This window comes from Furipterus horrens, unplaced genomic scaffold, assembly GCF_987537825.1.
Source record: "Furipterus horrens unplaced genomic scaffold, mFurHor1.1.pri manual_scaffold_4, whole genome shotgun sequence".
NCBI classification, from domain to species: domain Eukaryota; kingdom Metazoa; phylum Chordata; class Mammalia; order Chiroptera; family Furipteridae; genus Furipterus; species Furipterus horrens.
In genome coordinates this window covers 103,040,977-103,065,914 of record NW_028327174.1, presented here as the reverse complement: position 1 = coordinate 103,065,914, position 24,938 = coordinate 103,040,977, and the positions used below count along the sequence as shown (strand labels likewise).

General features: G+C 42.5%; 1 protein-coding gene across 1 annotated transcript in view; it reads left to right on the top strand.

Annotated features, from left to right (window-relative positions):
- The window catches only part of PLXNC1 (plexin C1), a 151,299-nt gene that overhangs the window by 13,019 nt on the left and 113,342 nt on the right, over positions 1 to 24,938 (top strand). Inside the window, exon 2 of the mRNA XM_090273873.1 lies at positions 10,882 to 11,022. Coding sequence (XP_090129999.1) covers positions 10,882 to 11,022 — 141 coding nt within the window. The remainder of the gene's footprint in view (positions 1 to 10,881; positions 11,023 to 24,938) is intronic.

Genomic DNA, 24,938 nt, shown 5'->3' with positions numbered 1-24,938 from the left:
AATAACTGCTGCCCTGTGTGGGGAATAGATGAGAGACTGGCCCCAGGGGACGCAGGGAAGCCTGCAGGAGGCTCTTGAAGAAGTCCAGGCAAGAAACAATGTGGTCCTGGTCAGAGTGTGGTGGAGACAAATGTGGAGGAAACAGGCAGGGTGTGTGCATTGCAGTAGTCCAGGGGCGTGGGAGAGCTGAACGGAGGTGGCAGCAGTGCCGGTGGAGAGCAGGGATTGATGAAATAGCTTTTTAAGATGCAGAATTTAGAGGTATTGGTGACCAACAAGCAAACAAGTTTAATTTTTGTTGCTTTTCAGTTGCCTCTGAGACACCCAGGAAGAGTTACTAAGCAGGCAGTTGTTGGCAATGAGTCAGGAATTGGGGATCTACTCTGTGACTTGGGGCAGTGCCAGGCTCTGTGCTGGGCTCAGTATGCCCTGTCTGGGATGGGTGTGCCTGAGGGACGTGGCCGAGTCCATCCCACCTTTGTTTCCCAGGCATCCATAAGTCTGTGTGACACATAGTGGGACCTCAGTAAATGTTTGTCAAACTAGAAAGAAGCTGCTCTTCATCTGGTGGAGAAGAGAGTGATTATAGTTCAGTCAACAAGAGCTTCCGGGACACTGGAGCTGTATTTATAGCCAGAATGAGACCAGGTACCTAGAAGGGAGGGAATCTCCCTGTGACTCCCTCACCTTTGAGGCTGGATTCCAGGTCATTGCCCCATGCTCCCAACCTGGTCTTGGAAGAGTCTGCTGAGAAGTGTATTCTCTAATGTACCAGCTGTCCCTAAATTATTGCTCATTGACATTTTCCCAAGATCTGTTTCTCCATCAGTGACTGATTTTTACAATTAGGTTTCACGTGCTGACCCTGGCTTCTCTGAGGCAGCGGGATGGGGTAGGTATCCAGGGAGCTCGTAGTTTTAGCTATTGCCAAATACATATCAGCCTCCTGTGCGTAGCGGGTCTCTGTGCCCCCTAAGCCAGGGGCCCCTTACCCCACTGAACCCTAGTGCTGTGGGCCTCTGGGGAAGACTGTAGATCCCTTCTCAGGATAATGGCTTTAAGTGCATAAAATAAAAACAGAGAATTGTAAAATGAACCAATTATGTTGATATACAGATATGTCAAAATATTTTTTTCCATTTGAGATCTAGCAATATATCTTAATACATTATATCGCAAGATCTGGGAGCAGTAACTACCATAATTTCAAAGTAGAGACAGCACAAACAATATTTTGAGATATTGAAAACAACTATAAAATTATATTAAAATATCTCATTTCTTCTAGTGACAGAGTCACAGATTCAGTTAATACTGCTGTGGCCTGCATTCATAATGAAAGGGAATGCCAAGATATTGTTTTCCTTGTCCAGCTTCATGGATTCTTTGATTTCTGTCCCTGAACTGTGGATGTCAGTGGAGCCTCCTCCAGCCATTCATTTCAGTTACCAAGTGTTTCAGCGACCAGTGGCATGAAATGTAAAGTGTTGCATTCTGTTTCAAAACTTATCTGATTGGTTTATTTTTGAAATACGAGGTTTATTCTCATCTGTATCTTACAGATCAAGACTTGGCCCAGAGTAGGTGCTCCATAAATGATGGTTGGATAAAGAAACTTCAGGAAGGTTAAATGCCCTGACTTACAGCTCATAACTAATAGAGCTTGACCTTGAACCCATGTGACATTTTACTCAGTCTCTTGTTCTTTTTATTCTTCCATGCTACTATTATGCCATTTTTATTTTTTTTATTTTTTGAGTTTTTTAAGTATATTTTATTGATTATGTTGTTACAGTAGATCCAAATTTTTTCCCCTTTGCTCCCCTCTGCCCAGTATCCCCCTTCCCTTCAACAATCCCACCCCCCCTTAGTTCATGTCCATGGGTCATGCATATAAGTTCTTTGGCTTCATCCTTTCCTATATTATTCTTTTATTTTTAAATTAATTTGTTTGTTTATTTATTTATTTTTAGAGAGAGGGGGAAGGAGAAAGAGAAGAAGAGAAGCATGACTGTGTGGTTGCCTCTCACTCGTGCCCCAAACTGGGGACCTGATGTACAACCTAGTCATGTGCCCTGACTGGGAATCCAACCAGCGACACTTGGCTCGCAGTCCAATGCTCAATCCACTGAGCCACAGCAGCCAGGGGTTCCTTTCCTATGTTATTATTAACATCCCCCTGTCTATTCTGTACCAACCAATTATGCTTCTTAGTCCCTGCACCATTTCCCCATTTCTTCCCCTCCCCCCTCTCAGCTGATAACCCTCCAAATGATCCCCATACCTATGATTCTGTTCCTATTCTGGTTTGCTTAGTTGGATTTTGTTTTTATTTTTTAGATTCAGGTATTGATAGTTGTGAGTTTGTTGTCATTTTAGTGTTCATAGTTTTGATCTTCTTTTTCTTAAGTAAGTCCCTTTGACATTTCATATAAAAATGGCTTGGTGATGATGATCTCCTCCTTTAGCTTTACCTTGTCTGGGAAGCACTTCATCTACCCTTCCATTCCAAATGATAGCTTTGCTGGATAGAGGAATCTTGGTCGTAGGTTACTTTTCATCACATTGAATACTGCTTGCCAGTCCCTTCCTGCCTGCAAAGTGTCCTCTGAGAAATCAGCTGATAGTCCTATATGCACCCCCCTGTGGGCAACTCTACGCCTCTCTCTTGCTGCCCCCAGGACTCTGTCTATCTTTCACCTTTGGCACCTCAGTCATGATGCATCCTGGTGTGGTCCCCTCAGGGTCCTGCTCACCCGGGACCCTCTGTGCTTCCCGGACCTGTGTGTCCATCTCCTTTGCAAAATTTGGGAAGTTTTCCTCATTTTTTTCAATTCTTGCTTCCTCATTCTGCACTGGTTGACTTTTTTCTTCCTTATGTTCCAAATCATTGATTTGAACCCCAGTTTCCTTCCCTTCACCATTGGTTTTGTGTGGATTTTCCTTCGTTTCACTTAGCATAGCCTTCACTTCTTCTCTTCTGCGTTTGCCTTACTCAGGCATATCTGTCAAGCCTGGGAGCATCTTTATCACCAGTGTTTTGAATTCTGAATCTGTTAGGTTGGCTATCTCCTCATCTGTTAGGTTGGCTATCTCCTCGTTGCTTAGTTCTCCCACTGGAACCTTAATTCGTTCCTTCTTTTGGGCCATACTTCTCTGTCTCCTCATTCTGACAGGCTCCTGTGTTTGTTTGCCTCCGCGTCCCAGGCAGAGTTGTTGCTCCTGTTACATTGTAGAGGGCGGAGCCTTAGGGATTCATCAGTACAGGGCAACCTGTTTCACCACATTGTGGTGCTGTTTGTAGGGGAGGGGTCCAAGAGGGAACCATGCTGCCTGCCCAGCACTCTCCTCTTTTCCAGGCACCTCTCCCACTTCTGCCCCAGACTGGCGCCCCTCTAGCTGCTTCCCTGGCCATCGTTCCCAGAGTGGGTGGGACCATGGGGGCCCTTTAAAGAAGCAGACTCTGCTGAGAGACTGGCAGTTTTTGCCTCCGCCCCAATCCCCACTGGTTTTCACAGGCAGAAGCAATGAGGCTTTATTCTCCCCGGTGCTGGGACAGTGAGCTTCGAGGTCCGGTGAGGAGCTGGGAATGCTCCCAGGTGTCCCTCCGGACTTTTAAAAACATGTGACTGTGCTTTCTGCTGGCCTGCCGCTGCTGTTGCTGCTGTTACCACCACCACACCACGTCCTCTTCGCCCCAGCTCCGCCCCTCCTACCTGATGAGTATTTCTTCATTATATCTTTGTTTGCTGGACTTCCATGTAGTTTGATTTTCTGGAACTTCTGATTGTTTCTAGTTTTGAGGTAGTTTTATTCCTTCTTAGTTGTGGAGGGAGACACAGTGTGTCTGTCTACACCTCCATCTTGGCCGGAAGTCTATGCTATTTTAATTTTAAAGAGTTAACTCAGTTCGAGGCATGTTCATAATTTATGCTCCTCTGACCATGGCAGAGAATAGTCCTGTTATTCCTTGGTCAGAGGACACCTTAAGTACTTCGTTTGCATCTGAGAACACGTTTAAGTGCGCTGAACCTGTAGACCCTCAATGGCTGGGATGGCAAAGGCCCTAGAAATAGTCTCTTACACGTTGTCAGTGAACTGTGAATGTGAAATTTAGAGAAGGCCAAGATACATGGTAGTAGGAGGTATGGGGTGGTCTAGTATTGCTCCCCAAGGTAAATTATGCCCCATAGTTTACAAGGGACAAATTTTGACTCAGTTGATGAACTCTGTAATGTTTAGACCTACTCAGCAATGTGCCAGCATTGCCTGATGAGATATTGACTGAAAGCATTCAAACATTGATTCGTGCATTAATTCATTTATTTTGATAAATATTTGTTGACATCATGCCAGATGCTGAGATGTGTGCTGCATTTAAAGTGTAGATTAAGATAAAGTATTGTAGAGTTTAGAGTCTATTGAGAAACAGATAATAAATAAAAGTCTAAAAACAATAATTATAATAAATATTTTGAAGGAAACAAATGGAGTGATTTGTATGATTCAGAATAACAACTGGGGTAGGGATGGGAAGATCATGTCATGTGTCCATGAGGAGGTGACATTGAACTTGAAACATGAAAGATTAAAAAGACGTATAATGGAGTAAATAGGGGGAGCAGGGAGCTAAAGAAGTAGCATGTGCAAAGGCCCTGAGGCAGGAAGCTGGTAACATGTCGAAGAGTCTGAAAGAAAGCCACTGTGGGACTTTAAGCAGGGTGAAGGAGAGCAACAGGGAATACATTTGAAGAAGTAGACAGGGACCAGCTCATGTAAGACCAGGGGTTGGGGAGGCATTTGGATTTAATTCTAAGTGCAATAGGAAGCCATTGAAGAATTTTAGACAAGGGAGATGGGTTTCATATTTTAAAGGGTTATTCTGGCTGCTGGATAGAGAATAGATTTTAGGTTGAAAGAGAGAGTCCAGGAGGCTCTTGGAGTAGATCAGGAGTGAGATGATGGGGGCTGGACTGGGTGGAGACCATGGAGATACACTTGAGATTGTTGTGAAGTTCAACTGAGATGCTTCATATATTGGATGTGGGGAGTGATGGACAGAGAGGAGTTCGTGGTGATTGATGGCGCTGTTTACCATTCCAGGAAGACCGGAGAGGAACAGAGTTGAGGAAAGAAATGTCTTGATAACCATTTCCAGGAGCTCTGAAACTTTGTGATAGACACTATTCATTCTCAAAGCAAATGGCGCCATTTACTTAGAGGGTATTTAGAAATGTGGGAGACAGCAACTTTTCAGTAGTCAACATGATGGGGGACACTCCTGGCATTTTGTGGACAGGGGTCAGGGATGCCGAAAGTCCTGCATCCCACAGGACAGCCCCCACAGCAAAGAAGTGCCTCATCTAGAACTCTAGTAGCCTTTCCCTAGAAAAGCATTGGTGAACTGAGTCTCTTTCAACTCTAAGAATCTAGGAAAATGCGTTTTTCACACTGTCATCCCTTTAAACCTTTTTAAAAAAATTTATTTGAGTCAGGTATCTTTTCATAAGTAATTGAGTGGAATTAGGTGTAGGGAGTGGGTGGGGATGTAAATGGGAGATGGTGCTTAAAGCAGGAAAAGGAAGGATAAATCTTTTGTGGGGGAGGGTTGGTGGTAGGTGGGGCTGGGCAGCTGGCGGATACTGGGGCCCTTGGAAGGAGGAGAGAAGGGGGAAGAGCAAGCGAGGGGTGTGAAATGCACACTTTCCACTTTGCACGTTTCTCATGGCTACACTGCATGCTGCCAGGGGCTTGCCTGTGTAGAGATGCCTGCCTAGCTGTGTCCCCAGACTTCTGCCTCCATTCCTCCTGCACACTTTAAACTTTCCCTTCTCATCATTTCAATCCCCAAAGTAAATCCTTCCTTCAGACGATCAGAGAGATGCCACACACGTAGAACCCGATCAGCGCTGTACATGTACACTAGAAGAATGAAGAAAGGTGATAGGACCTTGATGGCTAATGAAATCACCCTCTGACTTGGGCACATTTCCTCCATCTGTTCCCACACAGCTGCAGCGTGTCTGTGAACACCCTGCATGAGCCTCGATGGGTCAGGCCAGCTTTCACATGGTGGGGGCTGGGTCATGGTGTTCCTGGATGGCAGAGGGCACCATTCACACCCTAGAATATGTGACAGGTGCCACCTGGAATTGTGCAGTGCACGCTGAGGGTGGCTATTGTCAATGAAAGCTGGCATGAAAGAGGTCAAGCTGTTTCCCTCATGATATGCTCACACCTCTCTGTACACTCACACACGCACGCACGCACACACGCACACATACATCCAAGCACACCACCCACATGCGCATGGCGCTCACCCCTTCTCAGGAGCCTCAATTCCCCTCCGGTGTATCAGGCCCAGGGCTCTATCTTTTTCAGCCCAAGCGTCATCTGAGACAAGGTAGCTTTATCTGCACACTGAAAAGAGTTTTCCCGGCATAGCTGGCTGCGGAGTAGGCGTGTTGCTCTGGTTAGACACGGCAGGCAGGAGGAGCAGAGTGACAACTCTGAGGGAGCCAGGAAAGCCCAAAGGGGAGACAAGGTGTAGACTTAAATCAAGATTGGATTTTGTCATGAAAGGCACAACTGGCAAAAGCATCATTACAAGGCATTAACCTTGTTACACACAGACGAACAAGCAGAGGCTGGGATCCAGAAATAAATTACACATAATAAACTAAACAGAATAGGCTGAGAGCAACCTGAGCGATTATGCTCTGAGGGGAGAGAAGGGCAAGATACAAAATAGACCCCCCCCAAAAAAAGTAGGAATAATCTCTGGACACAGGGGGCCCACTAGACTATTCCCCCCACCCCTTTTTTCTGCTTGGCTCCCTAGGTATTAACTGCTCTTTTGTGTGGAGGTTTCTCTGGGGCCTGTCTTTCTTTTGTCTTCATTTGCTGAAATGAGAATAAGAAAGCCATTCAGAGGCCTCCTTTTTCCATTCATGGGGACCTGGCCATTTCTGTGTGTTTCCAGCACAAAAGAATCCATTTCCATCCAGCGACAGCCACCCTCAGGGTTTACGTGAGGTCCAAGCCCACTCTTTCCTATTTTCTTCCAGGCTCACTATTGTAATTGGCTATACAATCCTGACTCTGGCTGGTCCTCAAGGGTGAGAGGAACAGGTACCTCCCCAGCTCCTGGTCCCTCACAGCTGGGGAGGAGCTAGAGCGCAGTGCCAGGCCCAACGAGCTGTGACTCTCATTTCTTACACAGTGACTTGCTTTGGGTAGCAGGTAACAGAAAACCTCACCAAGAGCAGCTTAAACCATGGCAGTGATTGTTAACGTAGTAAAAGGTTTAAAGGTTGAAAGTCTGTGCTCAGTCACATCCTCAAGAACGGAGAGCCTTTTATTGTTTCCCTGAACCAATCTTAGCATGTTGATTTTCATCTATCTTGACTGTCATGGAAACAAAGCAGCTGCCACCACTGCCCATGTAGGCCCCACACAACTGATTTCAAAGGGAAGAGGTGAGTGGCGAGTGCCAATGGGCTCACCTTAAGAACCTCCTTTTATCAAGGAGGAAACTTGTTCCCAGAAAGCCCCTCAAGTGGACTTCTTGTAACTCATCAGCCAGAGCTGGGACACATGGCCACCCTTGCTCCCAGGGGTGGAAAACAAATAGCTGGCAATGGGAAGTGGGATTACCATTTGGCTTGGCCCAGTCATGGTTTGCCAAGGCTTCGGTTTATCGCTGCCTGAACAAAATTATGATTCTTGTGGCAAAGAAGAAGGTGGGAATACTGCCACAGGTGTGGCAAGAAGCCCTGGGTTTTTAAATAAGGTAATGATAGCAAACATGGTGTGTGTGTTACTGTGGGCCACTGTTCTAAGCTTGACCGAGGCTTGCGTACTAACTCATTCAGTACTCATAGCAAGTCTATGGCTTACATGCTGTTGCCATCACTTCCACTGCATAGAGGAGGAAACTAAGTCACAGGTTAAATAATGTGCCCCAGATTACTTAGCTAGAAAGTGGTAGAGCCAGGATTCAAACCCAGGAGGTCTGGCTCACTACCCCAAACTGCTCCTATTAGGTGAGATGATAAAATACTGCAAGTAGCACACAATAAGCACATGTTAAACTTATCAACTATCATTATTACTACCATGATTAGTATCTCTTCTTCATAACCATCTTACTAATCAGGCTTGATTAGCCTTCCTCAAACTGAGAAAGCTTGCTTCCAACAGGGTTACATAAACTGCACCAGACCCCAAGCTCCAGTGGAAACCTCACCTCTCTGACCCCTAGTCCCAGGCATTTTGCTCTCTGCCACCAGCTCTCCAGGCTGGTACCATTGATTCAATGGCTGTCTGACTCCAAAAAACCTCTGCTGCCTTGCGGCATACCTCTTCAGGGGAAAGGCTAAGGGAGTAAACCCCGACAGAAAATCCGGAGCCGGAGTCCCTAAGGCGGTTTGACGTTGTAGTCAACACTGGCAACTCCTGCGGCGCACCTGAAGCCAAGCTGTATTGACTCCGTCTTTCCCTTGGACCCTTCAGCTGCGAAGAGAGGGGGGGTCTGCTGCATGGGCAACAGCAGACCCTCCATATCACCCTGCCCAGGCTCTGTAGCTTCATCGCAAGATGTCGATTCAACACGGGAGGAGACAGATACCGTGTCACTCCCGAGTCGGACTGCACAGCCATTCTCGGCGGTGCAGATAGACTCGTAAGAAGCTACACCATCGTTTCTCGAGACGGACGGCTGCCGACGACTATGCTATTGACCCAGCCCTTCAATTTGAGAACTCCAACTATTGAGAAACAGCTGAGAAGTGAGGGAAGGACACCAGAAAGACTGAGACGAAAATTTGGAAGCAATTTTCATCTTGTTTCCTTTCAGCTTTGAGCAGCCTCTTTTTATCTGGAGCTCTTCTTTCAGAGACAGAATATCTCATCCCACCTCCACAAAGGCCACGCACAATGTCATGGTTCTTGGCTAACTGGGATAGCTACAGTTATTAAGCACCTTCTGTACACCAGACATGGGAGTCTCATTTTGTCCTTGTGGATGGATAATCAGCAGTCCGCAGCCACTCCTCTTCCTGTGCCAAGAGAGGAAGGACAATGAAGTTCTTTAGCCAGAGGTGGTGGGATTAGAGTGTGCCAGGTGCCCAGAGTGAGATGATGCCCAATCCTCTGAGTTAGCCTCTGTGATGCTCAAATAATTAATAAAGGTAACAGGTACAGGTGGCCAATGTTAAGTTTGAACAATTCTGATTTTATTTTAAAGCAAGATGTGGGGTGTGTGTATGTGTTTTATCTACAGGTCATCCAATTTTTCTTCTTCTGCTCCTAGTCACAAGGCATCTAAATGGTGATCTATTGTCCTTATTTATTGGTGTTTTCTTTTTCTTAACTTGAATTTTAACGGAGTAGGTCTTCACCTTCCCAACTGCATAAAAAGTACCTTTTCACAGGAACAACAACAACAACAAAAAACCTTCTTAATGGGCTTTCAAAACATCTCCATAAACTGAGGTTACTATGGGATATTTTATGCAAGTAAGTCACTTTCTCCCTAGGTTATGACATCTTTTCCTTGAAAAGTGATCATGGCATTGGAGGAAATCCTTGCTAGCTTATCTCTTCCTCACAGTGCAACTTCAACAAAGAAATATGGACGGCCCTTGTAAAGGCTTCAGAAATCAATTTAGTCCATGGATCCATTCAGTGTAGTTGTTAATGAAACTTGGTGGGTTTAAAAATAATGAATATTTAATATGACATAAATTGAAAGACATAAACACTGTTGGCAGTAATATAATGAAGTTAATGAAGTTAATAAGTCTTAGCCTCCTCCCCAAATGGAGCGATTTGGGAAGTTGTGGGGATGCTTACTGAAGTTTGCCAGTGCTCTCATTGGCTGAACCTTAAATGTGCCTTTGAAACCCTCAGTGTAGTGGGAACTGAGCTCTGGCAGATAAAGTGTGCTATCACACTGTGTTCAGTGGCTACAGACGGCAACGACTCTTTCTAGCTCCATATCTTCCAGAGATTTGTGTAACACACACAGTTCTCTGAGGGTGAAGACAGGAAGCAGCATAAAATACCTCGTGCCTTAAAATAAGAAAGAAAAAGACATTTTGGTCAACACTCTGTATGCCCTGGGTTTAAACAGAGGCTTTATTTAACAGTCAGGAGCAAGCATGTGATTACATGTATGCAAAGCCCCAGACTATTTAAATGCCTTTGGTGTGGGAGTTAAGGCTTTTCGTTTCCTCTTTGAAAGCATCAGCACCAAGTCCAGCCCCGGTGCTCAGTTCCTCTTTAGTTCTGTGGCTCTGTCTTTCGCACCATCCATGACCATGCCTTTCCCTCTTGACCTTCTGAATTAATTACTCTGTCCTTGGACTTAACATTGCACCCTTCTTGTAAATCCAGAATCACTCTTTCTGCCATCACATCCAGTAGGATGGTCCGTCTCACATCTTGTGAAATGGCTTGTTTAACCTCACAGAAGCCAATCCCTAGCTACAACAAATTGCAGCAGAATCCTGAAAACAGCCGAGTGTAAGACTGTCTTCCTCCCAATTCAGCAGTGGGCTCTCTTGGCAATAAAGTGGAACTCAGTTTCCTATATCGGCTGGGGGAGTGTTAATGGCTGGCTGGCTAGCACACTGCTGGCAATCAATACATGTTAATACATAGCAAACAAATGGTTTTCCATGGGCTGGGCAAGCATGGTGATTTTGCAGATAAGAAGGATAAAAGGTTGTTTCTGGGACCTTGTCTAAAAAATGTATTTGGGGCTCTAGGAGGAGCCTTCCTGAGTGGGCATAAGTGACATTTAATCATCATGAGAATTATCACTGTTAAAAATGATCTTTTTTTTTTTTTAATTTGTGCGTTTGTGTGCATATTCAGAAAGAAGACCAGCAACTTGAAAAAGTCCAACCAATCGCATCGTCTACCTTGATCCATTCCGACCTGACATCTGTTTATGGCACTGTGGTAATGAACAGAACTATTTTATTCCTGGGGACTGGAGATGGCCAATTACTTAAGGTTGGTTTCTGTGCCTCCTTCAATGTCGATTTTAATAGTGATCCAATTTTGTGCTTTTTAATTTTTTTATTGCTTCTGAGTTATGTATAACACCATACCAACTGCTTTATGAACTCCTCAGTGCCCCGCCGCAGAAATTGTTTGAGAGAAATTTGCAGAAGTCTATATGTAATAATCTCCCTAGCTATGCAACGAAGCAGCAGCCTCCCTCTTTCCTGGCTCGTGCCAAGATATTTCCCTTCCCTTACTCATAAGTTGCCTGGGCAAGGTAAATGGGGGTCTGGCCCCTACTGCATCCCTGACTCACCTCCCTGAGACATTTACCCTTTTAGTTCTGTCTACTTTATAATGAAAATTACGAAGCACCTGATTTCTCACAATTTCAAAGAAACGAGAGTTATAGGGCTTGAGCAGACAAAAACAACAACAACAACAACAAAAAAACGGAGCTCCACTCCTTGACTTGCCACCCACAGAGGGGATTTGTTTTTTGCCCTTTGAACCCACACACACCACAGAGCGGTTAGAGACCTGAAATCCTTTGAGACTCCCCTTGACCTTTATCTCTGAAGACTGTATTTTCCCACTGTTTGGATGCACCACTGCTCAAGTTGAGATATCATATTCACTTAGAGGAAGGGCTGTGAGAAGGAGGAGAATATAAAATCAGAAATACCAAATCACTTGCCTGAAATTAGGTGGCGGTTATCTTCTCGGCATCCTCAGCAAGCATTTATTGAACCCCCCTGTGGCCTCCGCCAGCACTCACGGTTGGGAACCACGCTGTTTCTATCACCCCAGCATGACATTCCTTTGTCTCTCTGTTGCCAGTCCATTTGCTGTCTGCTCAGATTCTAAATTGAACATTAACAGATTTGTTTCCCCAACTGACCTCCCACCGATAGCTAGCTGTGTGATTTTAGGTAAATTGCCCAACCTCTCTGAGACCCCATTTCCTCATCTGTAAAATGAGATTGTGTCAGACGACCTGGAAAACCCTTTCCTCTTCTGAAGGTCCCCAGTTCTGTCTTCTGTGCACTTACCCCCATTCTAACCAAACCTTTGCTTGCTCTCCTCCAAACGGGCTCACGCTGCACCCCCTTCCTGGGTTGCTTTCTCTTTTTTCTCTGCTTTACTGAACGCCATGTCTGTGTGCTTTGGCTTAGCTTAAACCCCACCTCAACTTTGAGGACTCCTCAGCCTGCAGTGATCATGTTGTTCCCTCAGCTCCTAAAATACTCACTATCTGTATCTTTTTCTTTTCTTTCTTTTTTTTTTTTTTTTTTTTTTTGGTTCATTACAGATGACTTGCTTTGATGCCTAACCTTTTCTCTTGTGTTTGTCTGGCCTTCTCAACTTGATTTTGAGTATCTTGAGAAGGGGGCCATGAATTCCCACAGCCTGATACAGCGCCTAGTGCCTGATAGGCATTTGGTTTAATCTGTTTTCTTTGGAGGAAACCCAGTGACATATGGGAGGGAGTTTGTTTGTATACACATTCTTTTAAAATATACATTGATCATCTTTCCTGTTGTGTTAGCTTAATTTCCCCAGGAAAGGTAAACACCCATCAGTCATTCTATACAAGTTGCTTGGTGCCCTGCAGTGATGTCTGTAGCTACACCAACCCAGTCAGGCTGATCGAATCCATTAACCTGGGAGAAGAACTTCCCATTAATCCAAACCAGGCCTCCTCACCAATTTTCTCTTCAGATTTGGGATATTTTTGATGAGTGTTTTGACAAGAACACTGTTTCCCCAATGCTGAGCCAACCAAACTGCTACATGGGAAGTTGGAGGTGAAGGAAGACTTGGCCCTAAGTAGTTCCCCAGGGGAAGGCCTGGTTTGCCCCTCCTGGTTTTTCACCCCACCAGTTTGTGTGCAGCTGGCCAGTGTTAAAAGAGGTTGTGGCACCAGAGGGGTCAAGCCAAGCTGCAGCTTCACGCTGCTGAGGAAGGCGTAGCCGACTGAAGTCTCGCTCTCCTCGGTAGCTGGAAGGGGTACCCCCTTCGAAAGCCACATCTGTGGCCTTGTCTGAGTAACAAGGAGGTTGATTTTTTGTTTGTTTTGTGACTACTAATATTTATTACAGTGCTTCCTATGTGCCAGCCCCTCTGCATGTTCTAGCTAATTCAGTCCTTCCAGAACTCTGGGAAGTACATACACTGTTCCCATTTTACAGATGAGGGAATGGAAGCCCGGGGAAGCTGGGTGATTTGCCCAAGCTCACGCAGTGGCAGAGCAGGGATAGGAGCCTGGAGTGACTTCAGAGACTGCCCTAAATCCTTCATGACTTTGTAACCTCTGTCTGGCCAGGGCAACCACTCCCTGAGGGTTCTCTGGGGGGAGTGGGAAACATGTTGGTATTGGGGTTGATGGTCAGAGACCAATGGTCCTGAGATGGGTCCAGGGTCTTAGAGGCTCAGAGAACGTTCGCAGCTTGGAAGGGGAATGCCTCACTGGCCTGATAACCTCCTGGGAATGGAGCCCTGCCCCCAGCTTCCCTCAGGAGGAGGTTACCAGGGACAAATGTGAGCTGACTTGGCCCCTCCAAGGCTTCCTAGGGCAGCCCAGTAATTCCCAAGACTCCCCCATGTAACTTGTGTGCACATGCTTGGATGCAGCCCCTGGGACTCCCCAGAGTCCTGGAGACTCGGGACTGTGTAGATGACTTGGAAGATGCAGATAACCCCCAAATCCCTTTATTCAAAAACTTCAAGCTTCTCCCTTGCCAGACTTGTCACCAGAACTGTTAGAAAAGCCGAGCATTGATAGACACAAGCTTGGCTCCTCACGCCCCAGAGTGGAGCTACTAATGAGCAGTGAAATCAAAACCCAACCCAAGGCGGATCAGCTGCATGTTTCCCAGTGATCAAGGGTTGATGGCACTCTGACAGCCGCCGGGCGCTCTGGTAGATGACTGGTGGATGAGGGGCAGGAAACAGCAGCTGGGGGCCCACAAATCCTGGCTTCTTAAATCTCTGAAAACCTTGTGGAGTTTTCATATAATTTGGTGCATTTTCAATACCATGCTATTTAAGTAATTTTTTAATTGTAAAAGTGATATATGCTCACCAGGACCAGAATGGCTCAGTTGGTTGGAGCAGCCTCCCATACATCAAAAGGTTGCAGGTTCGATCCTTGGTCTGGGGTGTACAGGAGGCAACCTTTTGATGTGTCTCTCTCACATAGATCTCTCTCTCTCTGCCTTCCTTGTTTTCTAATGTCAACAAACATATTTTAAAAAATTCTTTTAGGTGTATGTTCGTAGAAAAAATGGCAAAGTAGAGCAGGGGATGAGGGGAAAGCAAAGAAAAAAATACGCCCAGTTCTGTTATATTAGAGGGAACTGCTGTCAGCAGTTTAGGGTGTTTTTTCTTTTACACATTTTGAGGTCAGACTCTATCCAATTTTGCTTCCTTTTTTTCTTCTTCAGTTAATGAGGGAAAATGCTTATATTATAATGTTATGGTAAACCTCTTGTAAACAGTGTTTTTAAATAGCTGTATCATAATCTGTTACGTAGAAACATTATTTTGATCTTAAGCTGAGATAGTGAATCACTTTTAATGTGTCTTTAAAGACATGCACTTTTTCCAAATAATTCAGCACTACTCCAAAGGCAAGATTTTACTCATGATAAGTGGAAAAATGAAAGACTTGACAATGTGCTAATACCTTTATTGTCCTCTTTCTCCTGCCTTTATTCCTAAGTCTCTTCATAAGATTTTAGAAAAATGGAAGGACGTTAGAACTGAAAGGGTCTTCTGAGGATCTAATCTGCCCCCTTATTTTATCAATGTGCAGTCCTCATGGTTATGTTCAGTCACCCCCCCCACACGCCCCACCTCTGTTATTTCCTCATTTTACTCCCTTTCTGAACAGGATTGTGTTCTATAATTTTTCAGTTGTCTGCGTCTCCACTGAGATCAGCTCAAAAAGTGTGGTCACGCTGAACTCAGCTTTTGGAAGTTTATATCACACATGTCTTATAGCCAGGACATTGATAAGCATGTGCAGTTTTATAAACACATGCCAAAGTTTCTGCAGGTTGTGGTACAGTCTGTTATGTGGTTTGGATTTCTTTGAGCTGACTAATGCATATAAAAAATTGTCTTTATTTCAAGGGCAGAATTGGATATTTTGAGCTTTTCCAGGTGGTAAAGTAAATAATAACAGCATATGCATGAAATTTGAAATTTGAAATTTGAAGCTTTATGCATGCCTGTTAACCTTTCTTGTGAGCATAAAGGATAACAAGGCAGCAGATGAGGAATAACAGTAGCTCACGTTTCTGAGCTTTTACTATGTGCCAGGCATTAAAACCAGTGTCTGCATGGGTTAACTGGTTTAATCTCACAAGTCAATCCTATTACCATTCCAGCTTTGTAAGTGAAAAAAACTGAGGTTCAGAGAAGTTAGGTAACTTGTTCAAGGTAGTTTGAACTAAAGCAGTCTGCCCCCCAAACCAAGCTATGTTGATAATTAAAATGTAGTCTATAGAGTGTGGTAGAGTTGGTGGAACTGGTTTTTATTTTTTATTTTATTTCTAATTTTGGAGTATCTAGGTCAATACCAAGATTCCATTTTGGGGGTTTCAGGAGAAGGAGCTATGGCTTCTGTGGTTTTAGTTTGTTCCTCTTTCTGCATTAGAAGAAGAAAGAGTCCTTTCCTCTCAGGGTTGCAAGTAGTTCATGGGAGCCCTGATCCTATGTGGGACCCCTGCTTTTCTTCAGTGGATTCCTTTAGAGCAGAAGTAGGAAATCATCTGTCTTTGAGTTGGTTCTGGGAGTAGTGCCAGTGATAGGAAGCTAGTGTTGGGTTTCTTCAACATCCCTAATACTGAAGTACGGTCCAGGGTGCAGGAAGCCATATCATGCCACTTCCCCTGTGCAGAAGAAGAGCGTTGCTGCCCTCAAAACCTTACTCCCACAAGTGGGTTTCAGTTATCCAAACCATGGAGCAAAATTCAACTCAATTCCAGAAAAATCTTCCTGCATTCTAATAGTAGACAAACTATGTAACACCTGAGGAGCCATCCTGGACTCTGGTTTTTAAAGTTTCAAGTGAAATAAGAGAAAACAAAAATAATAAAACCTTTATTTGTTTTATTTTTTAATAAAATCTTTTACAAGGACAAGCTATATCTATATCTATATCTACCTCTAGATATAGATATAGATATTCCAACAGAATGTTCAAAGAAGAAAAAGGAGACCATGGGGAAACCAGAACAGGACCTGGGGCTGGAAGTGGGCGTGGTGGGGACAGCTGAGCTAAGGCAATGGACAGAAAAGTAGAAGCAGCAAGAAGTGTCAAAACTTGGAGATGGGCTTCAGGGTTGGCTGTTTAGGATGTCTTATGAAGCTATTTCAGGTTCATCCTCATGTCATTCATTTCAGTTTGTAAGTTCATGGGGACTCCCCAGTTTAGAGCTATTACTCCCTTGTAATCCACAAATCTAGAACTTGTGATTCAGCCTGTGTGTATCTCATACTAGTTAAAATAAAATAAGCACAACAGATTGGAAACAAGAGAGGAATTTGCCTTAATCTTTATATTTTATCTTTATTACACCTAACTACAGAAGCATATTAAAAGCTTTTGGAAAACTACCTTCCTTGTGTGTGTGTATGTGTGTGTGTGTGTGTGTGTGTTTATGGGTGAAAAAAAGAGAAAATTGGCCTGTTTGTCCTTCAGCTGGTTATTCCTCCAAAATGAGGCACAAGGAAAAAAATTTGGCATATTGGAGCTTTTTGAACACCCGTGACTTTTCCATCTCATGGTAACATTAAAGAAAACAAGAAATAGTCTTTGTTTAATTCCTCCCCCTTCATTTTTCTCACCATGCTATCCTTCCCAATGGTGGTGTCAAATTTGTAATGCAGCTAATGAATTGCATATATTTCAGGGCTGTAGTTAGTTATTTAATTAGTTTGTTTTTTGCTATGCGGCCAAAATCCCCAAACTAGTTAATAGCCTACCATGAGGCTTTAGGAAAATGTCAACAGAAACAATATGTTGACATAAACTGAAATTCTTCATCAAGGAAAATTTGTTTTCTAGACAGGTTTCAGCTGGAAAAATGTGAAGACCCTTATAAAATCTTAAATGCTAATAGAGAATTTCTTTCTTTAATAAATATTTATTGGGCACCTTTCATGTGCTAGGCACTGTTCTGGGGACTGGGAATACAAAAGTGAACAAAACAGACAATGTCCCTGCTCTTGGGGTGGGAAGAAAAAGACAGAAAACAAGCAAATGGATTAATCAATGATAGAGTCATTTCAGAGGGATGGTTGGAGAGTGACAGTGAGGTACAGTAGCAGCTTCTCAGAGGAGGTGACATTTGAGACTTGAAGGATGAGTGGGTAGATCAGAATATACATGGCTCAGGTTGACTTCAAATTAGATCTATATTAAGGGCATACCCTGAAAACAATGGATAAAATTCCACATCACGCATAAGGAGTGTGTGTGAATTGGATGAGGTTTCTCTCATGCAAATTCAGCCCATTTACGTTTCTGCTGCACTTCACTCATCATCTCTTTTTCCAAGACTGCCCAGCTGAATGGAGCTGAGGAAGAAAGGTTTCCCTTGCTTGCTGCGGTCTACTGGCTTTCTTTTCTGTGTTGATGTTGATGTGAATTTTGTGGTTGGAAGACCCAAGTGTCCCTTGGGGCCCCTGGGCTGGCTGTGGGGATGGGGACAGGAGAGGTGGAGGTGCTATTAATAGAAATCTGAAGGAGGAATATAGCCGCCCCTTTCCTGTCCTGTAGCCATTGAGGAGGAGAGGACCACAGAAGCAGAGACTCCAGTGCCTCTGTTTAGCATGTTTGGGTCCCTCGTGATGAAAATGAAAACTCGTGCCATCCTCAGGGTTCTGGAGACTGCTCTCTGTGTAAGCTAAGCAAAGAGAGAAATAATTCAACCAACTCTTTCTCAAATTTAAATTGTATGTATTTATTTTTTGAACTAATACATTGATGTTGCTCAAAATGCAAAAGAGCCAAAAGAATACACATTGAAAATCACATGTTTCTACCCTCTGTGATATTGGTTTCTTGGGTATCTTTCCAAAGATATTTCATATATGTCCGCAAGCAAAGGGGGGAAGATAGTTTTTTCCCTTTTATTAAATATATAAAACATATATGTGTATATAGTACATGCGTTTATACATAAAATATACGTGTATGCAAATATACACATATTTAATATAACATGTTAAACATAACATAGAGCTTTCTAATTATTTTTATGGCTAAATAGAATTTCGTTTTTTGTACTATAGTTTACTTGTTTCCTATGGTTGGACAATTAGGTTGTTCAAGCCTTTCTGTATAGCACACGATGAATATCCATATACATATATAACTTCACCTGTACACAAGGAACTGCTGGGCATACGGATATATGCTTTGTAGTTTTGGTAGATAATGCCACGTTGCCATCCAGAGAAGTCTCACCCCCATCATCAGTGAAACAACAGTTTAACCCCAGCATCTACGGTTATCAGGATAAGCTTCAGTGTAGGCCACACAAACAGTTTGTTCAGGAAACTGGGTGATAAACCCCAGCATATAGTGCACTTCAGTAATTTTTTTAAATGCAAGAAAGAAAGACTTCCCTGCCATAATTCAGAGTTCTGGAAAGATTACTGGTGCCTCGTTTTCAGTGTATCAAGCAAATAAATCAAAATTGCCTCAAACTAGATCTTTCTAGCTTCCACCCGTCTCTATCAGTCAAGCTCCAAGACTAAAATAAGCCCTGATAATTACAGTGCAGCTCTTAACTCACTTAAAATGGGCAAGGAGAGGTTGTGTTCTTCTAAACTTTATTGTTATTGTTGACACTATTATTGTACAAATGCCCCCATTTCCCCCCCTTTGCCCACCCCCACCCAGCCCCCAACCCCCCTTGCCTCTGGCCATCACCACGCTGCTGTCTGTGACTGGGTGTCGTGTATTTATGTTCTTTGGTTAATTCCTTCCCCTTCTCTCATCTGGGCCCCTGCTCCCCTCCCCTCTGACAGCTGTCAGTCTCTTTCATGTGTTCATGCCTCTGTCTCGTAGTTTGTTTGTCAGCTTATTTTGCTCATTAGATTCCATGTATAAGGTGGTGTTTTGTAAACGTTTTTACTGAGGTGTAATTGACATACAACATTATATTACTTTCACATGTACTATATAATGATTTGATATTTGCACGTATTGTGGCATGATCACCACAGTAAGTTTTAGTTAACATCAGTCACCGTACATAGTTACACATTTTTTTCTTATGATGAGAACTTTTAAGATTCACGCATTAAGCAACTTGAAAATATACCATACAGTATTACTAGTTATAGTCAGCTTACTGTAAATCGTTTTTATTTACTTTTTATCTTAAAGCAAATTCCAGATACTATGTCATTTCATCCCCTCATTTCATTATGCATCTCTAAAAAAAAAAACTATGGTCATTTTCCTTAATAACCATAGTGCTCTTATTTAAACTAACAAAATTATTAGTAGTTATTTAGCCTTATCTAATATTGAGTCCATATAACTGAATTTTCCTCATTAGCTCAAAAATGTCTTTTAAAAATTGTTCTTGTTCAAAATGGTATCCAGACAAGGTTCTCAAATCACATTTGGTCATTCTGTTTCTCTCTTCTGGAGTGGCCTCCTCCTACGCACTGCTACTGGCTTTTTGAGAAGTCCCTCCTTTTTATTCACCACCACTGTCTGAATGAGGAAACAGTCTGTTGCCTGTGAATGTCTCACATTGTGACATTGCCCGTTTGCTTTCTTGTGGTATCCTTTAGCTTGTTCCTCTATTCCTTTTAATAAATGAAAGTTTGCACTATAGGCTTAATTAGTATTCTGGGCAAGAATACTTCATAGGTGGTTCTGCCAAATGATGCTTTCAACGTAACAAAATCTGGGCAGCAGCCTTTCTTTTTTTAAGTTTCTCTTGAGAATATTTCTATCAATCTTTTAAAAATTGGCTCTTGTTTCTTCTCTATACAACCACTTTCCAGGACTGGATCATCTCTTTGCTTTGGAGTTTATAAAGACTATGATTTTGTTGACGTAAGAAACATCCAAATCTGGAGAGAATTTTTATAAATGTATTTGAGTCAAACTGACAACAATTGCCAGGAAGCAAAATCTCAACAAATTGAGACAATGCTCTGGAGAATGGTAGTGTTGCAGCTTATTTTATATGTTAGAATTAAAGGAGGAGATATAGAGGGGTTACATGAAATCTATTGGTGGTAAATTAAGGGAGTAGGAGAAAGCAAAGTGGGGAAATCTCTGGGTTGGATAAAAAGTAAACGGAGACGCAGACTTGTTTTACATTGGTGGGTACAAGATAGTTAATAATTAACCCTTACAGCACATAGAGATGGTATTTAGGAAACAAAATAACAATGAGGCGTTCTGTGGTCTCCTACTCTTGTGCTCGCATTTGTTCCCCGAGGGGTCTAAAAAAGAAACTTATTCCATCATGAGAGGTATGTTATCTTAGATCCAAAAAGACAGTGGACAGGTTCACTTAAGGTAAAGACTGGCCTTTGTCAAGGAAGTTGCAGGCCTAGGACATGACTACCTGCCATAACCCACTTTTAGTTAGGAAGTTTCAATTTCAGATCACCCTCTGAGTTTATAAGGTCACCATGCTGGCCTCCCCTGAGCTTGTCAGGTTAATGGCCTCCTTTTTGTCCACACTTCCCCTTTTTGGTCATAAATCAGTCTGAAGAATACATTACTAACAAAACTCTTGGTTGGATAATGTGGTCCCATGGTGCTAGGAAGGCTCATTTCTAGGAAGTCTTAGTATTGTCATTTGTTTTGCTGAACGATGGACCATGGGGGATGGGGAAAGACCTTAACCTTGGAAGTCAAGGCTAACTTTTTCTCAAAAGAGAAAGGCAGGTAAGTGGAAGGCAGTCAGGTCTATAGGCTCTCATTAAGAAAAACACTCAGAATCATTTCTAACCTATAAGCTATCATGATTCATATTTTGTTGTCTGTCTCACTTTTCTGTATTCTGCATCCAGTATAACATTTCCTTATAGTTGGTGGGCACACTGTTCAATCTTTCAATTTTCACAGTCTGACTATGAGATTGGTTCCCATTTACTGTGGCCCCTCTACTGGCTAGTGGAAGCACTCAGGTGCCCTTCATTATTAATCTGAGTCTCGCTAGTTGTGCAATTGGGACCTGTAACCTTAAGGTTTAATTGAGGCAAAGGCTGTAAGAACACAGTAGAGTAAATTACAATTACCATCTGAGTTTTCAGAGGCCAGGAGGACAAGAAGAGTTTCATAAGTAAATTTTCTGCCTCTCCAGCAGTTATGAGGGCCATTTTTTAAACTAGCCACTTCAGCTTCCATCTGAGTCAATATACTCAGTAGTCCTCATTGGGATAGGAGGTAAGTACATTCCCATAATTGGGTTCAAGCATTTACACACAAAATTCCTTCCTCAGTACTCTTTCCACTAAGCTTCTATAACTTCTCTCATCCTTCTTAGTTTTATTTTTTCACTCATTCAGAAACCAACTTACTATAGGACATATGCATCCCTTTCCTTTCTTCTACAATAATATTTCTTCTAAATTTCTAAAAAGAAACCATAAAAGAGTATTATTGATATACAGAAGTTACCTTATACATCTTTAGCAATTATTAACAGTTTGGCTATATACACAAAGTCTGAGAAAACTAATATTATTAGCAGACAGGTAAAGACAATCAAACAAATGGTTTTTAAAGTTCAACATCAATTTGTGGGTATACAGGCCTTGTCAGTGCCTTGGGATCTCTCTCTGATGTCAGCAGCTTCTCATCCCTGAGGAGTCTTTGATCTTCACTCTAGGTGTAGGCGAGTGTCAGAGATGGGGGCAGATGTACATTCAAGGTTAGGCACTCTTTTCTTGATGAGAAATGTGAATACTTGAGTTAACACCTTTAAGTTTAGCTGCATATGGATTAGTTAGTAATACTTGATAAGGTCCCTTCCAACAAGGTTGGAAAAAATTCTTAATTGATGTCTTTTTCAAAGGACAAAATCTCCTGGTTGTAAGTCATAATCTTTGAGGTCTTTGTCTCCCAGGAATACACTATGAATCAGTTACTGATTTATGAATTTTAAAAATCTGGTTAATAAGTCCTTGATAATAATGCAGAATGTCTCCATTTAGTAAGTTGGTTCATATGTCCCTTCATTTAAAGGCATAGGGTGACCAGTAACTAATAAGGAGAAAGGCTGCATTTACCAATAGGAGTAGATCTCAGGTTGAGGAGCACTGCAGGGAGAGCTTTCAGCTAAGGAAGATTAAAAGCTTCTGAAAATGTAGCTACTTGAGTTTTAATTGTACCACTTGTATATTCCACCAATCCAGAGGACTGGGGGTGATAAACACAATGAAAGTGCTGTAGAATAGGCAAAATGTTCCATATAGATTGCATTATTTGCCCAGTGAAATGAGTCCCTCAGTCACTGTAACTCAGAGGGAATTCTTTAATTGGGAATTATTTTTCTAATAACAGTTTACCTACCATTAAGGCTGTTACTTTCCTGCAGGGAATGTCTCAACCCAGTGAAAAAACGTACAAATTATAACTAACACATATTTGTGTCCTTGAGATGGTGACATTTACACAAAATTCAATTGCCGTACTTCAAGCGAACCTAAAGGGAATGGGAAACATCCTTGGGATCTTTGGAGTGATTTTCTAGGGTTGTATTTTGGACCAATGGAACATTTGCTATAAACTTTATGAGCTACAGTAGAAGAAGGCTTCCAGTAATACTGTTTATTCCCTGAAATTGTCTTTTCAGAACTCCACTGTGTCAGCTCATGTACATGTTGAAGTGTATGTAATTAACCCCCTGTTATAGATAAGGCTGAACTCTGGGTCCAAACCATATCTGTTTGAGTCAAAGATTCCCCCCTTTTTGTTGCCATATCTTCTTTTCTTTTGCAGCTGTCTGTTGGAACTATAAAAGACAGTCTTTTATTGTTATACTAGGAAGAAGAAACATACTTAGGTCTGGATAATTTGGTTCCTTATTGCTGCTTGTCTAGCTGCAGTGTCCACTAAATTATTTCCTTTTGCTTCCATGGTGGCAGCGTTAGAATGTCCTGGAGTTTTAATAATTGCCGATTGTTTTGTTTGCTGTATGACATCTAATAATAATTCTGCAACCTATGTTCTATTCTTTATGGGCTGCCCTGAGGAAGTTAAGAAGCCTTGCTACTTCCACAACATCTGGAAGCTGTGAGCTACACCAAGGGCATAGCCACAGTCATTGTAAATATTGGCTATTTGGTCTTTGGCCAATTGACAAGCTCAAGTTAGAGCAATTAATTTAGCTTGTTGGGCAATCTAATTCAGGTAAATAAGAACCTTGAATTATGTCCACCATGAAAGTTATTGCATAACCCCGTTCATCTTTCAGATAAGATCCATCTGTAAACCAAATTAAGTCAGCCTTATCAATAGGAGATTCCTGTAAACCACTGCTAGAAACAAAAAGGTCAGTAAGCAAAGCACAATTGTGGGTATACACTATTCCCTCACTTATCGCGGGTATTATGTTCTAGACCCCCCGCGAAGTAGGAACCTTACATTTATTCTATACTCTTAAGCCTATGTAACTTTAACAACATACGTGTACAGTACCGCAAAATCCCGCAATATAGCGAAAAATCCGCGATAAATAATTAAATATAATATTTTTAGAAATCCCGTGATAACAGTGAGGCCGCGATAAGTGAACTGGGATATAGAGAGGGACTATTGTACTCATCCTTCAAGAACAGTAGCAAAGTTGCTGAGTTAAGACTGTTACATTGAGTTAAAGTCATATCAGGTGTAGAAAGCAAGAGTATTTCATGAGAAGCCAGTCAACTGAAGAGCCCATAGCTATTTCTTCTGTTTGTTTGCACAACATGGCCATAGCAGAAGTGGCCCTCCTGCAAGGAGGGAGCCCTTTGGTGACTGAGTCTAGTTGCTGCCTATAATATCCTCTAGGTCTGTGATGCTCTCTGTGTTTCTAAGTTATAATTCCTAAAGCATTTTCTTTATTTTCTTGTATAGAAAGGAAAGTAATTTACTCATATAATTATGGTGTCCCAGAGTGAGAGCTTTAGATAATACTTCCTCTAGAGCTTCTTCAGCTTCTTTCCCTTCAGGGTTCCATCGAGTTGGAGCAGGTCCATCTGATTTTAACAAGACATAAAGAAGCTGGGCCATTGATGAAAAATTTGGAACCCAGTTGTGACAGTATCCAGAGAGACCCAGGAACCTCGAAGCTATTTTACTTTTTCTTTGTTTGTCTTTAGAAGAGGAAAGGATATTATTCCTCTATGTCTTTCTGGGTTAATTAGTAGCCCATATCTAGATATTAGATGACCAAAGTATTTTACTTGGAATAAAACTGAGCCAAAGCTTGTCCTCTGAGATCCTATACCCTTTATGGCTGGCTGCTGTAGCAGGGAAATTGTGTTCTCCTGAGAGTCTAATATGTCCTAGAGCATAAAGGTAAAATCATCCACATACTGTGTTAGAATGGAATCTCTGGGAAAGTCAACATCATTCAAATCAGCTTTTAGTATCGGAGAGAAATAGGTGGGGCTCTCTGTGTATCCCTGGGGCACTGCTGTCTGAGTAAACTCACAATCCTTCCAGGTGAAAGCAACAATTGTGTTTTGCTTACTGACCCCCGTCTCATTCCTGGACATGGTTTACAGGAAACTCCTATTGATAAAGCTGACTTAATTTGGCGTACAGATGGACCTTATCTGAAAGATGAACAGGGACATTACTAAGCTGTTGTTGTTGTTGTTGTTGTTTTTAACAGGAATGCTGAAAAGGGCACTACTAAACTTAATCACTGAAAAATACTGGCACC